The following is a 17,049-nucleotide window of genomic DNA, read 5'->3' as shown; positions in this document are numbered from 1 at the left end:
TCTAAAGTGGAACATTTTAAATCGTGGCCGCCACCAGAGGGAGACCCAGTCTGGAAAATGGGTGCAGAGTTTAGTTTGGACTCATTAACAAGGCTGGGCCCTACCTAAACATGTGGTGTTAGAGGAGAAACCGTACACACAGCCAATAATAACCTCGGAATAAATGACCCAAAGTCTGGACTAAAGTTAAATACCACAACATTTAACTATGTCTTGTGTCTCTTTGCACATGTTCTGTGCTGTCATACTGTCTCATTTTGGCCCCTGGTCCAGTTCTGGCTCTGCCCGTTCAGCAGTGATCCAGCTCGGATCAGACCGTTGTGGGTAACTGTTGTATATTTCTAAAGAAACTAGAAAAACTGTTTTTCTTTCTATAAATAAAAAATAAAAACTTCTCTCTTGTACTGGTGACCTGTCTAGGGTGTACCCCTGCCTTCCACCCGAGAGAGAGCTGGGATAGGCTCCAGCGGATCCCCGTGACCCTGAACAGGAAAAGCGGGTATAGAAGATGGATGGATGGATGGATGGAACTTCTCTCTTGTTGCTGGGAGCTGCAGCCTCCCTCAGCGGGCGCTCTGATTGGCCCTCAACCCGCCAGCTCGGACCAATCAGGTTCCAGTGCGTCCGCCATGAGAATCCATAATTTTTTCCCATCACTACGATCAATTATCGACACCACGTTAACGCGCACGTGTGTGCAGCTTCACATCGAACCGTCTGGTTTGCGTTATTTTAATTTTTGTTTACGTAAATATTCGATAAATGTTACGTCGTTTTGAACGTCAGGGGGAAATAATTAAATGGGACACAGAGTAACAAACGTAATAAATACGGGTTTGATTTGTGGCACTGGTGGCACTGGTCCGGTGCTGCAGGAGACTCGGTTTCTGGCCGGTTCTGGTAATGGCGCGGATGTCGAGGAACAAAACGGCCACACTCGGTACTTCCGGTTAAAAACGGCGTGCTGGTTCTTTACAAAATAAAAGCACGGAGCAGATTTAAAACGTTCACAGCTTAGTCCAGATGTTCCCACAGTGTGAAAAGACCAAACCAGATGTTCTCAGCTCACACCTGGGCCACTTCACATGTGGAGAGACCAGGAGACGTTTATAGAGAAGGACTCGAACCCCATGTTGAAACATTAATTAATTAGTGAGAAAACCCCTTAAAAAAGCAGAAAGAGACTGTGAGATGATATAAGTCCACATGGTACAACAGCAAATAGACTTTACGTGAGTGTACAGAGACGTGAGAGGGTCCGTCCACTTCTATAAAGATTAAGTCTAAAATCAGACTGGCACCTTGTTTTTAAAGAGGCTTTTATTTTGAAGGCGGCTTATGACTCGAGACGGAAGTGTGCGAGTCCTTCCGCGCGGGCTTGACGTGCCGCGGGCGCTGATGGCGGCGGGGCTGGCGGAGGGTAGCACCGAGGAGGGACCGCGAGGAGGCGTGGAACCGGACCGACGGAGAGAGGAGGCCCCGGCGGTACCGAGCACCGACACACGGACAGACGGACAGTAACGACACCGACGACGGCGGCGGCGAAGCCCGCGGAGCGACACGGAGAACGGCGGGCGGACGGATGGAGCGGTACGGCTGTTTTTGTTTGTTAGATACCGGGGGTTTTTACCGGTAACGGCAGCTGGAGGGTCCGTGTGCAGGCGGGTTCGGTCCGAACACACACTTGAAGTACAAATACTTAGAATACTGCAGTTATTGTTTGTGTTTGTACTGCTGTAATTTACACGGTGCATGTGAATGTCACACGGTTTATGGCCGCGTGTTGCGTTCACTGACCATCATGTTTACCGCTCTGCAAACACTGCGCGCGTGTGTGTGTGTGCGTGCGTGCAGCACTGCAGCATGCAGACACAACTTGGCCCTGCGAGAAAGTCTGAGCCCCTCAGCTCCGTGCGTGAATTCACCCGCGTCCCATCAATGCGGGGACGGACCGGGGACGTGTTGGCCTGGGATTATACCAGAACATCGTCCCTGCGCCGTTAACTGATTATTGGTCCTTTTCATTTCATTGATCACCTGATCAGCAGCTGCAGCTCTGAAATGATAAATCAAACCTGAACATTCAGGTCCTGGACCAGCAAAGACCTGTCTGAAACTTAGGACCTGGTTTTAGGTTGACCAGGGTCTGCAGATTTCCTCACAAAGGCCTTTGCAGCTACTGAAATACTCTCAGATGTTTCCTCTCACCTGATAAACTGTAAAATCAATCACTGAACGTTTTTGAGGAGATTTTTAGCTGGAAATTCTTTGAATCTTGTTTTTTTTTTTTTTGTTGCTTAATAAAATATTCTTCAGTTTGTGAATTAAACATCTGTAAAAGTCTCTCGTTCAAGTCCTGGGCAAAGTCCCTTCATTACAAATCTGTCACTTATTTTTTTACAAACTGATGAATCTGTTTCTATGAAACATTAAAAACGGAGAAAACGGCTGAACGTCACGTCGTCAAGTGTCTTGTGTTCAACAAGTTTCCCAAACCAAAGAACGACCCATGGACTGAACGTTTGGGGTTGGAGCCGCTGATCAGGACTTTTGTCAGTCGACGGCTTTGGGTGAATTATTCTGATTACATGATCGTGTCAGTGAATGAGGACGGTTGGAGACAGGATGGACAACACGTGCGCTCAAAGTGCATATGACAGACCTGAAAACCGCGAACGTGCCCTTTAAGGTTAGAAACCAGGGAACGCGTTCTGTCAGCGCTGGTCCTCACTAGTGCAGCACTACGGTCGTGCATGTGTGACCCGGACAGAGTCCAGCATTGTGTCGACTTGAGGTTGGAGCCGGAGCAGCAGTGAATATCAAACAGGCCTGTATTAGTGTGTGTGTGTGTGTGTGTCCTCATTCTGTTTATCAATAAACTATTGTTTTTTTTTTCTTGCCTCTCTCTCCAGTCCAGGACCTCCTATTGGCTGCCCTCATCCTGTCCCGGTCCTCCACCACAGCTGCAGCTCTCGTAGTATTCGGGGGCAGCACTCAGTACTTTTTGCCTGCAGGCGTGCGGAGAGTCTGAAGCTCTAGGGGGCAGAACCTTTAAAAGTCTGTTTGGTGCTGACAGACCTGGAAGCTTGCAGGGTGCCCCCTTTAAACCCGGGGCTCCTGAGTCAATCCCTTCCTTGTGTTGTTTCCAGAGATGAACTCAGCTGTTGTTTGTCGGAACAATGGCTCTGAAGCTGCCGGACTAGCAGCTGCATCGCTGTGACCTCCTCTCAGCTAACGGCGAGTATAGGAAACTGAACCTCTTCCTTCTTCAGGGGTGAAATTCTGTTGGGAAATAAATCACCTAAATATGTAGCTGGACTCCCACCAGGATCACGTGTTCAGCGGCTAACGGCTAGTTAGCGGCTAGTGGATAGCTCTAAGCGGGCAGCGGTGGCGTGGGGCTAAGTCCGGGCAGAGCAGGGGTGCGATGGAGTACCACTCCGGTGGCAGCCTGCCCCTGCTGGGGAGACCACGGTACTGCCCCGGGACCAACGCTAACGGAGGGTACTTGTGTGAGACAGGACACTGCTGCGGAGAGACCGGCTGCTGCACCTACTACTACGAACTCTGGTGTAAGTTGGAGCTGCTGTGGTTCTGTGGTTTCAGCTCTGGTTCTCATGTGTTTGATAGAGAACGAAGCCTAATTTAGTCTTTGTTATTCTGCTGGGCTGAGAAAAGCATCAGGTTTCATTTGACTTTGGTAAATTTAATGATGAGGCTGATAAGTGAGGATGTGGAGACACATCAGGAGTCTTGGTTTATCTCACAGTTGATCCATTAACAGGTTTAGAGTAGGGGACGTCAGTCACTCACCAGGACTAACACCTGGCAGCTGTTTGTGGGTCATAATGTTTAATTCAGCTGTCGTGTTCAGGGTTCTGGCTGCTGTGGACCGTCCTCATCCTGTTCAGCTGCTGCTGTGCCTACCGACACCGCCGAGCCAAACTGAGAGTCCAGCAGCAGCAGAGGCAGAGGGAGATCAGCCTGCTGGCCTATCGAGGAGCCAGCTCCTACCCCTCCTCCATGCTGGACCTCAGTAAGTCCGACCCCCCCCAGCATCGACACAATGAAGCAGCTTCTCGTTTTGGTTGTTGTGTTGATTCTAACGAGTTGCTCTGTGGAAATTTACAGCTCTGACACCAGTTTGTCTTAAAGGGGAATTCAGCTGGTTTGGTGGTTTTTTTCCGTTACGTCCTGCAGCTTTTCTTCATTTTTACTCAGGATGAGTTTTACTGACAAAGACTCACTGCAGATAATTTCTGGATTAAATAAAACCTCACATTCACATCTCCTGAATTAGATTTACGCCCATTTTCTACACAGCGCAGCAAGTGGAAAACTACAGCTCGGCTTCAGTCTTAAAGGGCAGTTCCACCTAAATGTTTCAGTCAAACCTTAAAGGGTAGGATAGAAACCTTAAAGGCTGCTGCCGTTCTGCAGGAGGATAAAACGTACGTGATGTTTATTATTACGATAATTAATCATTTTTAATTTAATTTCTGTTGTTAGGTTTCCTGGCGTCTCTGAAGTTGCCGTCATATGAGGAGGTGGCGGCGCAGCCCTCCACCCCTCCTCCTCCCTACAGCTCCGTGTTCACCACCCCACGATACCCGCAGCCTCCCCGCGCCGCCGACCCCCACCTGCTCACGCAGCACGGCCCGCTGCTGCACCGCCCGCTCAGCGACGGACCCTCGTCCCTCAGCTCCGACAACAGGTAGCGCAGTAATGCACATCAGGACAGGTTTCCTGGTCTGACCTCAGTCCGGTATCGGTGCTGAGCCTGTGATGTGTTTCTGTTTGTGCAGCTCCAGTTGTTCCTGTGACTCCTGCTGCCCGTCGTCTCCGTGTAGTTCCTCCCTGTCGGCACCCGTCACCTATGAGACGGACACAAGCCACGCCTCCACGCCGAGTGAGTCCACGCCCCTCACTCTTGATGTCACCATGCAGACTATCGCTGCTGCGGCAACCTGCCTGGAGGTAAATGAGACACGTTTTGCTTCCGAGCCGCTGGTTGCCACAGTCGCTGTTGACATCGGTGATGAAGATGCTGCCAGAGCACAGGAACCACTTGCCACGGATTCATCGGTTCCAAACCAGACTGTTACTGTTGCGGTTGTTACCAGGGCGGCCTCCCCTCAGGCAGGTACTGATGCGGCTCTGCCTGTTGGAACTACATCTCCCATAAAGCAGCAACTCGACATAGCGCAAAGTGCCCCGATAGTTAGCACCTGTAGCCCGAGTACGCTCTCTACTCCAAGTATTGCTGACTCCATGTTCCCTTCCATCCAAGTTACAAGCCCAGCTGTGGACTCCGAATCTAACCCTGCTCCCAGAATCACTACAGTACCAGACCCGTCTGCTCCAACTGCTAGCACCCCTGACAGCTCTTCAGCTCCCCAAACCCTCGATTTAACAAGGACTTTTGATACATCCAACGTTCCTATTAGCCCAGTGTTGGTACCATCCCAAGATGTTGGAAGAACTTTGGCCCTGGCAACAAGTTCTGGTGTTCTCACATCCTCTGATCCAAATCAAAGCCTTGTGCCAGTCCTCAAACCTTCAAACCTTCCCCAAACTCCAGTTTCAGGACCAGTAATACTTATCCAATCTCCAGACACAGTCCCCACAAATATTACCGAAAGCCTAGAACCAGAACCTGCTAAGCCCACTCTCTTAAAATGCCCAGTACCTGCAAACCTTACACAGCCTCCAGATCCAGTAACTTCAAACCTTAACTTAGTGCCAGACCAAGAGCTTAAAACCACCGTTGTCCAAAAGTCCACACTTAACCCCTGTCCAACCCCAAATCCTGCTCTTTCAGATCTTACTGAAGCTACAGATGCAGGTGCTTCACCCACATCAGCCCAATGCCAGAACCCAGAACTTTCACAGGGATCAGGTCTAGTGCTGGTTCCTCCCAGCCCGAGGTCAGGCTTGCTCCAAGACCCAGGTGCTGTTGCTGTTCTTCTATCTTGTGAAGTTCCAGAACCAGGAAGTTCTAGTCCTTCTCTGGTCTTGTCTCAACCAGAGTCAGACCTTGTCAGTCCATTGCCTTCAGGTGTCCAAGCCTCCTTAACATCTGGTTCTGGGTCCTGCTATATTGATGGTTCACCGTCAGGTCACCCCTTCCCACCAGCTGAAACCTGTTCTTCCTGCCCAGCCATAACCATAGAATCTCAGTCTTACTTTGCTCCCTGTCAGTCAACCCCTTCAGCCCTCTCCCCATCCTCCCCCCCAGGTCTTCCCTCCCCTCCAACTCTCCCTTCCACCTCCCTTCCAGCCCCAGCCTTACTCCTGGACCCCCTCACTGCTCTGCACCAGTCTGACAAAGGTGGATCTTCTTCTGGCCATGCTTCCTCACTGTCCCCCTCGCCTCGTGCCACCCAGTCCCCTCCGAAACAGACCCTCTTCTCCCCCTGTGTGGATGTCTTTGAACCAGGACCTCCCAACTGGGAGGACGGAGAGGAGGACCAGAAGGAGGAGGAGGACGACGATGATGACGACGACGTGGGAGCTGACGAGAGCCAGTACAGACATCGACGACTGACCGGAGACTCTGGCATTGAGGTGTGCAGGTGTCGGGTGAAGGATGAGGAGGAAGAGGAGGAAGAGGAGGAGGAGAGGAAGGAGGACGAAGGAAGAGGAGGCCGAGGAGAGAGGGAGAAAAAAGGAAGTGCAAACACTGATCTCCATGACAGCGTGGACTGCCCTGCCAGAGGCCAGATAACCACAGGGGAGGGTCTAACACTGTGTAACCCCGCCTCCACCACCACGCCGACGTCCGACGACAGCGGCAAAGTCGTCGTTGTCATGGAAACAGCGTGATTGACAGTTATGAAAGAAGGAAAATGGTGGCATCAAGCCTTAAAACTGTTTTTGGATGTTGATGGGTCAAATTAACAAACGTTGACGAGCTCCTCGTCACATGGTCAGTTCAGCTGAAGTTTAGTGAGGAGTGTTTGGAGGTTTCCACATGGTGAGTTCTGGTGTGTTTGTTCAGCAGTAAACTAAAACTGTTCACAAACCAGAACCTCTGCCCCACATCAGCAGGAAACACAAACGTGTTTAGCGACCCACCGTTACGTAACACCGGAGAGTTGTCTGAAGCAGCTTGTGCTAAAGCGTCTGTAGATCCGTCCAGTTCTGTTTCTGACCCAGTTAAAGTTTCTGTTTTCAGGATACGACTCAGTCCGTCAGTCGACTTTCAACTTTGATACCAGACTAAAAGTCTCAGATTCTCCCCAACGTGTCCGACTTTACACTTAAAGAACCTAGAATTAGTTGTTTTATGATGATTCATATGATTAGAATAAAATTTGTGCTGTATTGCCTGTGTGTGATTTTGAAGCCTCACAGTCCAGTTCTGCAGTTTTACAACCAGGTTGAGTGATTCTTGTATGTTTTCATCTTCCTGGTGTGAAACCATCAACAGGCCTGGGAACATTGGGAACCTTTATGCCTCTGACAGCATTGACGGTGTCTGTCACCAATGAGAAAATGCAAACAGCTTGAAGTAGTTAAAGATTTAGCCGAAGGCACCTCGTTCATCTTGGGTGATGACGGAGGTTTGGAAACGTGCCGGGGACAAATTGGCTGTTTTGGAAACGAAGAGAGATGAATGTAGGAGGATGATTCATGGCGACTGATTCAGTCATCAGGGGGAACGTTTTGATGAAGTCTGTCAGGAAAGTTGAATTAGGTGGGTAGTCTGTGAAGCAGGAGAGAGTTTTTGTTTCGGGTTTGATGTGTTCATGGCAGTTTGATCCTGCATGAAGAGTTTGGACGTCGGTTTCCTGTGCGTCGGAGAAAAGCTCTTACATAAACAGGAATGAACAATAGGGACTTGTAGACGGAAACAAAGCAGCAAACAGAGCAGAGACGACAACACGTCGTCATCGTCTTTGTCTTTCTCTGAGTTTGAGGTCAGATTCAACAACACGTCGTCGGCACAACTCAAGCTCCTGTCAGTCCCAGTCTAACCTCTGAAAAACTGCATCTCTTAGTTCATGAGCACGTCTTATGTTTCAGCTTCCTCCTGTTTACAGACTAAACCTCCATCATCAATGACAGTCGCCTCAGTGCTGCGAGTCGTGGCGGGTTAGTACTTTGTCAGAAAGATCAAAGGTAGAGAATATTTTGTGAACGACAGTTTGTACAGTGTGTGCTGGTGTATTTCTAACCACTTTAGAAACTTAAATTAGTGAAGAGCAATATTTTTCATCAGCAGGAGTCTGTATGTAAATAACCCCCCCCCCCGCCCAATGCACTAAAAGCCTCTAGTCCGACGTTTTAATTTGAAATATTTGATGCGCCACAAATGAAGCAATGGATCAGTGGGATCTTGGCGATGTGAAGTTTAGACCCAACAGCACTGTAACGACACGTCTTTTCCAACACGCTCAGTGGATGTAGCTCGTCACTGGTTCTGATTAAATCCCACTAAAATCAAACAGGAAACAAGTCGCTCTTGGTCACTGGGACTAAGAATTGGACCTGAGACGTTTGACAAATGTCTGATGAGCGTGTTGGAAAAGATACCACAGAGTAGAAATACGTGACGCTGAGCCAACAGGAGAACGAGTGTGCAGGGACGTTGTCGGATGTTTTCAGTCTCGCATGTTACAAATGTTTCTGTAAGACCTAATGGTACCTACTGTTTTCTGTGAACTCTGCTCCCTCAGTAATTTAAATCCATCTGGGGGGATATTCTTTCAAACATCTGGCAAATTGGCACCACGACAGTACGGCTGAGTGGGATGCACAGACACCTGTCGCTGGATTACTCAAAGCCTCACAATTTTTGGGCCGGTTCTGAAGATCTGATAGCAGCTGCTTTTACGAAGGGGTTTATGTTCATTGGACTTAAGAGGTAAAAATGTCCTGGGAATGTATAAGACCAGGTCCTGCCATTTTGGCATTGTGAGAAAATGATGTCCAGAACGTTAAATTACTGAGGAGCACAGTGAATGTTCCACCTCACACGTCCCTCGGTCATTTAAGTCCCTGTGGTGCAGTGTTCACCTGCCGATTGTTCTGTTCACCTGTGTCATTAACTCAACCCTGTCCGTCAGACCTGGGTGTGGTGGACTGATCCTCAAACTGTGTCCATGCTGCATCACAACACGGACTCCATGTGCTCCACTACCTGTTTGTCACCGAGGACTGAGCTCAGTTGGACTTTTAATCGTGACAAAACCAACGTCCTGCCAGCGAAAGGATGGACACTTGGATGTTTCTTGGTAGTCTGTTGGGAAAACAACGTGCACAAGACTGGATGGAAACAACGATCCGATCTTTTGTTTTTGTAAAAGCCTGAAAAGGCCGAATTCATAGACACACGAATCTGGAGCCAGTCCTGACTCGAGCAGGTTCGTCTCAGCCTGAGGTTAAAAAAAGACCTTGTTCGATTGAATCCAGGCTAAACTTGTGCCTGTGGGTGACACCGAGCTGTTGATGTTGTGGTCGATGTTGTGGTTGCTGGTGTTTTTGTTTACCTGAACTAATAAGGTTATATATCTCCATGGTTAGAGTGCCATTTCTACTTGACAACTGTTACTACTTAGCATTAGAAGGAGCTGTTCTCGGTCTGTGTGGGTGTGGGCCAGGATGACTGGAGATACGTTGTTTCACATCTGTACTGCAGGTTCCCAAAGGAAATGCAGCTCTCAGATTAGCCTCCTCAAGGAAATCCAGCTGTGTCTGAAGGGACGTGAGGATTTGAACTAAATGTTCTCAGAGTACCAGGAGAGTGTTGACGTTCTCCGGCATCAAAACCAGAACCAGTAGTTTTATGAATATGTTGGAGTTATCTACAGTAGACATGCTGGACTGGGAGAACGTCATCAGATTTTCAGCATTTCTCATGTAGTTTGATACCCATCAACTACAGTTCACTTCCTGCTGAAGTTCCTGACCCCCAGAACGTCAACACTCAGGTCACACTGAGGTCAAATCAAACCGAGTGACTCATAATAATGAGGCTGGTCTCCCTACATGAGGCTGATGATAGATCCTGACTTTGGAAACCTCCTTTTTGTTTCTCATCTAATGTCTGTGACAGAACGTTCAGAAATAGTCTACAGAGACTGACTGGATTCACACCGACTGGTCTAGAACTGATTTTATATAATTGATCTCTAGTGCTGATTGTTACTAACTGGACAAATCACTTGTAAAGATCGTTTCCACCAACTTACAGATTTTTATTTTAGTGTTTGTGAGTCATGAAGTTCTGCAAATCCCACCGTAAAACCATTGTTTGTGTTTTTGTACCAAAACCAAGTTTGTGATGTTTGTTCTTTGATTTGTGTTTATTTACCTGCCCGGTTCTGCCTGTAGACAACAACTCGACATCATGGACTCTAAAAAACAAACCACAACTTTCCTTTGCAGGACCCACAGTCCACATTGTCCATGCGACTCCATCCAAGACCTCACCCAAACTCTGCACCTCTTTCCTGTTTTTGTCCTTCTCAGCACAAACTGAGCCCCATGGAAACACTGCAGGGTGCTGGTTGTTTTGGGATCTGTAGATCAAAACAATCTGCTGTCAGACGTTCTGGTTGTTGTGGTTCTGAGTGTAAAAACTGAACATGTAGGTGGAAACGGTCTTTCAGTGGTCAGTCCAGTTTGTTCCTAAACCCTTAAACACAAAGGAGCTTCTTGAATCCTGATACTTTATTGCAGTTTGGGTTTTCACAGTAGCTGAGACTTTATTATAGAAATAACTGTATCACAGGTTCTGATCACAGCTTCTGATGAAGAATCACATTGCAGGTGTCCCAGCTATGAATAGAAATTCATCATTAGATCCAACTTCTGCCTCAAACCGTTTTTAGATGAATCTGTGAAACCAGCAGAAAATTCTTCTTCGTCTGTGGTTTCAGCAGCTCTGGAGTGAGTTTTTATTAGCGCTGAGGAGACGATCTTCAGACCGGCCCGAGGGCCAAATTTCAACTGAAGCTGTGCGTGACTAGATTCATTTCCCCTGTGAAACGTGAAGCCAGTCAGTTTCAGACCACTCTGGATTTAACCACGTTGGCCAGTTTTCACTTGTTCTGTGAGGAGATTAGAAGCAGCTCCACCTGTGGTGTTTGACAAAATGCTTTAATTTACTAAAACGTCTGTCACAGGATCACATCCCTCCCTCTGAACGATGTTTTTCTCTTCTGTCTGTTCTCTGCTTCTGTTTGCATGAGGTTCCAGAGGGAGGAAGCAGAGAAGAGACTGTTAATGTTGCAGTGATAACAATGCTAAATGTTAGTATTGCTAATTCAATAGTGTGCGTGGACGTGTGTGTGACCTAACTAAACCAGCCTGTTCTAAAAGTGTGTGACGATATACTGAATAAAACCATCTAATCTACAGCTCGTCTCGGTTCCTTCATACAGCAGAACCAGAACCTCGCTGGAACAGGGACCACAGTCAACACCGAGGCTGGGTCATTATTTATTGATTAAACCAGTGATTGGGTCAAATTACAAACAGTCGCTCATTTTTAATTGGGTGTTAGGAAACGGAAGCATCTTAATGTGGATCCTGGTTTGTTTCACCTGAAGCTAGTTAGCATTAGCATTAGTTTATTTTATTCTGACCAAGCAGTTAAGTTTGTTGATTAATGTTAGCTCATTTATTATTATCTTGTTCCGGCCTCCCACCCCGGCCTCGGGGTGACCACCACCTTAAATGGTAACGGCTGCAGGACCACGCCAAGCCGCCCCTGCAGGTTGGGTGCTGGGGCCCCGTCAGGCAGCTTGAAGCTCATTCGCTGGAGCAGAGAGGACAGGAAGAGGAAGAGCTCCAGCCTGGCCAGCGATTCGCCGACGCAGACCCGAGGTCCCGCCCCGAACGGCAGGAAGCACGAAGGTGTGACACGACGTCCGTGGTCGTCAAGGAAACGATCTGAGAAGGCGGGAAAAAGCAAAAGTGATGCATTTGAGTGCATGTGTTATAAATCAGGTTCAGGCGGATGCTCCCGTGTTTTACCTGGAGTGAACAGGTCCGGTTTGTCCCAGAATCGGGGGTCGTGGTGAATCGACCACATGTTGACCAAAACACGAGTCCCACGACCCACAGCGTGACCTCCAATACTGCAGGAGAGACAGAGTGTTTGATCCAACACAGCTTCTGATAATCATTATTGATCAGTCTGTCATTGATTCATTTTGTCAGGCAAAAGTGACGTCTTCAGATTCTTTTATCTTAGCTTCATTTGTAACTGCAGTATTTCTTTCTGTGAAGCATCATTCCAAATGTGCTGCTGTACTGTGCTTTGTTTTTTAGGCTGCAGTGTTTCCTGCAGTATTGATGCTGGTGGATGTGCTGCCCAGCTTTGGCCACCAGGTGGTGCCGTTGAGCATGTTGAGCCAGAAGAAAGAAACAGTTTTAGAAGTAACATCACTGTTAAAGTTAAAACACATCCCAGCATCCACCTGCAACCAAAACATAAAACCAACCCTCTAGTCTGAAAGGACTTGTTTGGGACTTTGGCTTGAAGAGTCCCTGGAACTCCAGGTGTACCTGGTGTCGGTCAACGCTGTGTGTGGGATCAACACGGGGCTGACAGGTCGGATCCTCATGCCCTCGTTGATGACACAGTCCAGGTATGGCAGGCGACCGCGGTCCGACATGCTCACCGGCCGCTCGCTGCCGACCTGCTCATCCAGCTCCTTCTGCACACGTTCCTGGACCTGGAGGATCCACAGGATGAGTATCCAGCATCAGACAGTTTGGCCTCATACTAGCAGTTGCTGTGGTGAGTGGTTGTGGTGTTGTTACCTCAGGGTGGTGCAGCAGGTAGGCCAGGATCCACAGCAGGGTGGTGGACGTTGTCTCCACTCCGGCTCCAAAAGCCTCAGCCGCCGTCATCAGGACATGGTCGTCTGTTATCCTGTCGTCCTCCAATGTAGATGACCTTCGACCCCGGACGCTGTCTTTCTGACCCTTCAGTAAGGCATCCAGGAGGTCACAGGGGTCGCCATCACTCAGCAAAGCCTTGATACAGGTCAGAGAGCAGGATGTCATAATGGTTTAGGTTTTCTAAATTCCTGGTGTAGAAAACTTCCTGGTGTGTCCAAACTTCAGTCAGCCTCAGAGAAATTTGCCATGAGCCCCTGAGGATGTTTGTTAAAGCCTAAGTACACAAACTATTGCGTTAAATTAAAAGACGTCTGTGCTTGTTCGTTACCTTGTGTTCCTCCAGTTTGCGTGTTAGCAGTCGGTCTCTGACCGTGATACTGTCCTTCAGTTTACTGAGAGACCTGTTTGGAAAGAACTGAGGACAGACACGGATTGGTAGGACATTTTAGGAAAACAGAAACATTTTGGAAAAGGGAGAATGTCCTGGAAATGAACTTATTTTAGAAAGTGAAGTAGAAGTTTTGGAAAGAGTGAGAATGTTATTAAAACCACTTTTCATTTCTGTCTGTGAGAATCAGACTGAGGCGTTCAGTTGTACCTTCAACCAGGGGTAAATGTCCACCAGTCCTCCCCTGGTGATCGTCTGCACGATGCAATCGTTGTATTGAATCACTTCCTGAAGCTCAGCGTCACCTGGGCGATAGGTGGCGCTGAACACCAACGTGCACACGACGTTGGTGACGGCCCTGGTAACTGCGGGCATTGGGTCGAACCCCCGCCTTCCTCCAGAGAAGAGCTCGACGCACAGACTGTCCACCGACGACAGAACTGCAGAGAAAGGACCAGACGTGGATTTTTGTTCGACGGCAAAAGCTTCATGAGGAGTTTTAGGTGTTTTCGTTCTGTGAAAAGTGCTGCTGATGTTTTAACCCAGACGTGAGTGGAATGGAAGGATGGTACCGATGTCCTGCAGTCGACTGGTTCCTTCTCCAAACAGAGTGAAGGAGTTGTGGACGAGGCGGCGGTGCAGCTTCCAGAGAGGAGAGTAGTCTGCAAAGGCGATGTCTTTGCCTCCTCTGGTCAGCAGGCTGGTGGTCACCTGCACAGGTCAAACAGGGTGTTTCTTAAACTTGTACGATTCCTGAGTGTTTTGGGGAAAATGTGTTTGACTCTTTTTATTTTCTCTTAATAAAACAGGTCAAACATTTTTTAAAATAGGGAAAGTTTGAATGTTGAAGCAGGTTTGATGGAAACGTCCTGATTTCTGATCAGTTATCACAAAGACCAGAGAATGAAACTGAGGGTTGATCAGTTATCAATACATTTCATCCTGCAGTAAATTTAACAGAAATCAGACAGAAATGATAGAAGAGTCTGAATCAGTGTTGAACAAACGAGTATTGATTATTTTCATTATCAGTTCATTTTATCAATCAAACATCTTGTTCAACCAGTGAAACTGTAAAATATTTCATTTACGACCATAAAAGTCCAAAGACACAGGGAGACGTTTGCATGACTTGATGGACTAATTGATTGTGAAAACACTTACTGATCCAATAATTGATTAATCCACTAATCACTTGAGCTCTGACTCACCATGCTTGGCCGCCCGGCGAAGTCTCTTCCTCTCTGCAGGAGGACCTCCTTGGCGTGATGATGGTTGTTCACCACCACCGTGTAGTGGGGGCCGAGGTAGAAGGCGAACAGAGACCCGTACCTGGAACAGCAGAGAACGAAAACCAGGTCAGTCTCAGTCAATCTTTCGGTGTCAGCAAATAGGTTCCTCAATCCAAAGGAATGTCTTCTTGGTTCTCTGGAGGGAGGCTCAGCGTTCTCACCTGTGGACCAGCTGGGAGAAGAGCATGTGAGGGGGCAGGCCTCCTCGCAGCCAGGGGAGGCTGCCCAGGAAGGGAAGCCTCGGCAGGCAGGGGATGGTGGACGAAGGTTTGGTTTTAGGGATAGACCCATGTGTGATCAGGAACCAGACAACCACCACGCCGACGGAGAGGACGAGGGGAACGAGGAGGAAGGATAGAGGGAAGGGGGGAGGAAAGGAGACAAAGGAGGGAAGAGAGGCGAGCAGACCGCTGGACATGACAGAGAAAATGAGACGAGATGCTGAAGAGTCATGGTTTTAATCTCTCTCACACCAGGGGAGACCTTGGAGAGGTCGGAGGTCATGTGTGTGTTGCTTTTATAAGAGTGTGGCCTCACCCTGACTGTGTGCGTGTTTATCTCAACCTTGATGTTATCAGACTGTGTTGCCATGGCGACCATAAAGGAGGAACACTGTCCTGTTTGTTTTCCTTCATGTCAACTTCATGGTTACACATCTGCAGCACTGAAATTCAAAACGGGTTATAATCTTATTATATAATCTATAAACTGATTGTAATTTTATTATATGATCTATAAACTGATTATAATATATAATATATAAACTGATTATATAATCTGTAAACTGTTTATAATCTTATATAATCTGTAAACGGATTATAATCTTATTATATAATCTAAACTGATTATAATTTTATATAATCTATAAACAGATTGTAATCTTATAATCTATAAACAGATTGTAATCTTATAATCTATAAACTGATTATAATCTTATTATATAATCTATAAACTGATTATAATCTTATATAATCTATAAACAGATTGTAATCTTATTATATAATCTATAAACTGATTCTAATCTTATATAATCTATAAACTGATTATAATCTTATTATATAATCTATAAACTGATTATAATCTTATTATATAATCTATAAACTGATTATAATCTTATTATATAATCTATAAACTGATTATAATCTTATATAATCTATAAACAGATTGTAATCTTATTATATAATCTATAAACTGATTCTAATCTTATATAATCTATAAACTGATTCTAATCTTATATAATCTATAAACTGATTATAATCTTATTATATAATCTATAAACTGATTATAATCTATTTAAATTCATGTTTATTTTACAGTAGTTGTACTAACTCCTGAAGTTGAATACTCTGATTCATGTTATGTTTGTTGTTGTTTTATTGTTAGTACAGTAGTGTATTCCACCGTGCAGCTTGTGATCAATAATCATCATTTATTTATTGATTAGATTTTCTATTGTTCATCTGTAGTTAGAGACTAGTGGTGGTTTGTAAAGTGCCTTATTTAACCCTGTATTTTATTGGAAAAGTAAAAAGCAGCAGATCATTTTCATACTCCAGTTTTGAGGCACAGAGTTGTGGTTGTTTGCATTGTGGGTAATGTAGGCACATTGACATTTCCTGTTTCGTTGTTCTGTTTTTTAGCCTTTTCTTAAATGTTCCACTGTCCAGCTTCTCTCTGCTCTCAGCAGCGTCTGGAGCTGGTTTTTGGAAACAGACGGGCCTCTCATTGTTGGTGAGGAAGAACCATGTGAGCCAGGTCAGCGGTGTGGCTCCCTGCTGTGTCTTTAATAGTTTTGGGACAACAATGGAGGTCTACGGCACAGACCCATAAGCTGAACCAGGTTCTGCTGCCTCAGGTTCTGCTGATGCTAAATCTGCGTGAACCAGAGACTGACAGATATATAAAGTGTGAGTCAGTGGTTGCAGATGACAGACGCTGGAGGCCGGACAGCTACTGACGCCACACGGCTCTGAACGCATAAACTTAGCTGCATTTCTGTGTGTGTGTGTGTTTTCTGTAACAGGTGGACAGAGCAGAAGGTGGCACAGCGCCATGGCAACAGGCTCTTACCTCGCCCCCACACTCACATACCACCATCATCCTTGCTTCTTGATTTAATCTCCGCACATGTGAGGGGGGTTTCTCCTCTTTCTGCCTCATCACTCGGGAAACTGGCGTCTCATGTTACTGAATCACCTCCTGATTGTTCACATGAGGCTGAGAAGTCTAAGCCTATTTTTGTCAGTCCGCTCGCAAACATAAACGTAAGCATTGCAGCACCGGTTGGTGTAGCTGGGGCTGGATCTGTAACAAAAACTTATTTTCATATGCAGGACATGAGTCCTAATGCACAAACAGACACAGCCTCAATATGAATGTAGACTATGGAACCTAGATGCTGCTCAGAAACTCTTCTGAGACCAAATTAGTGCAAAGTGGTTTGACATTTACTGATAAGTCTGTCCTAAACCTGATTTCAACAGTTTTCTGTCTCAGCACTGATGAAGTGAC

General features: G+C 46.8%; 2 protein-coding genes across 3 annotated transcripts; one reads left to right on the top strand and one right to left on the bottom strand.

Annotated features, from left to right (window-relative positions):
* The first annotated feature begins 1,378 nt into the window (after nucleotides 1-1,378).
* On the top strand, nucleotides 1,379-11,366 carry LOC113139161 (mucin-2-like). Of its 2 annotated transcripts, none has more exons than XM_026322191.2 (5): nucleotides 1,379-1,590; nucleotides 2,918-3,572; nucleotides 3,875-4,036; nucleotides 4,510-4,714; nucleotides 4,806-11,366. In XM_026322191.2, exons 2-5 carry the CDS (start codon nucleotides 3,428-3,430, stop codon nucleotides 6,823-6,825), a joined length of 2,532 nt encoding a protein of 843 aa, XP_026177976.1. In that variant the 5' UTR covers nucleotides 1,379-1,590; nucleotides 2,918-3,427; the 3' UTR covers nucleotides 6,826-11,366. The 2 variants fall into 2 exon arrangements, with proteins under 2 accessions (XP_026177976.1, XP_026177967.1); XM_026322182.2 differs by having other exon boundaries at nucleotides 2,913-3,572.
* A 269-nt stretch (nucleotides 11,367-11,635) lies between these two features.
* cyp17a2 (cytochrome P450, family 17, subfamily A, polypeptide 2) lies at nucleotides 11,636-14,956 on the bottom strand. The gene is made up of 9 exons (XM_026322933.1): nucleotides 14,700-14,956; nucleotides 14,458-14,578; nucleotides 13,819-13,957; nucleotides 13,457-13,686; nucleotides 13,187-13,273; nucleotides 12,778-12,993; nucleotides 12,520-12,689; nucleotides 11,986-12,089; nucleotides 11,636-11,901 (listed from the first exon to the last, which is right to left on the bottom strand). The coding sequence occupies exons 1-9, from the start codon at nucleotides 14,954-14,956 to the stop codon at nucleotides 11,636-11,638; spliced, it is 1,590 nt and encodes a 529-aa protein (XP_026178718.1).
* Nucleotides 14,957-17,049: the final 2,093 nt, after the last annotated feature.

This window comes from Mastacembelus armatus, chromosome 18 (assembly GCF_900324485.2).
Source record: "Mastacembelus armatus chromosome 18, fMasArm1.2, whole genome shotgun sequence".
NCBI lineage: Eukaryota > Metazoa > Chordata > Actinopteri > Synbranchiformes > Mastacembelidae > Mastacembelus > Mastacembelus armatus.
Note: the sequence above shows the minus strand (reverse complement) of the source record. Positions and strands in the feature narration are given on the sequence as shown.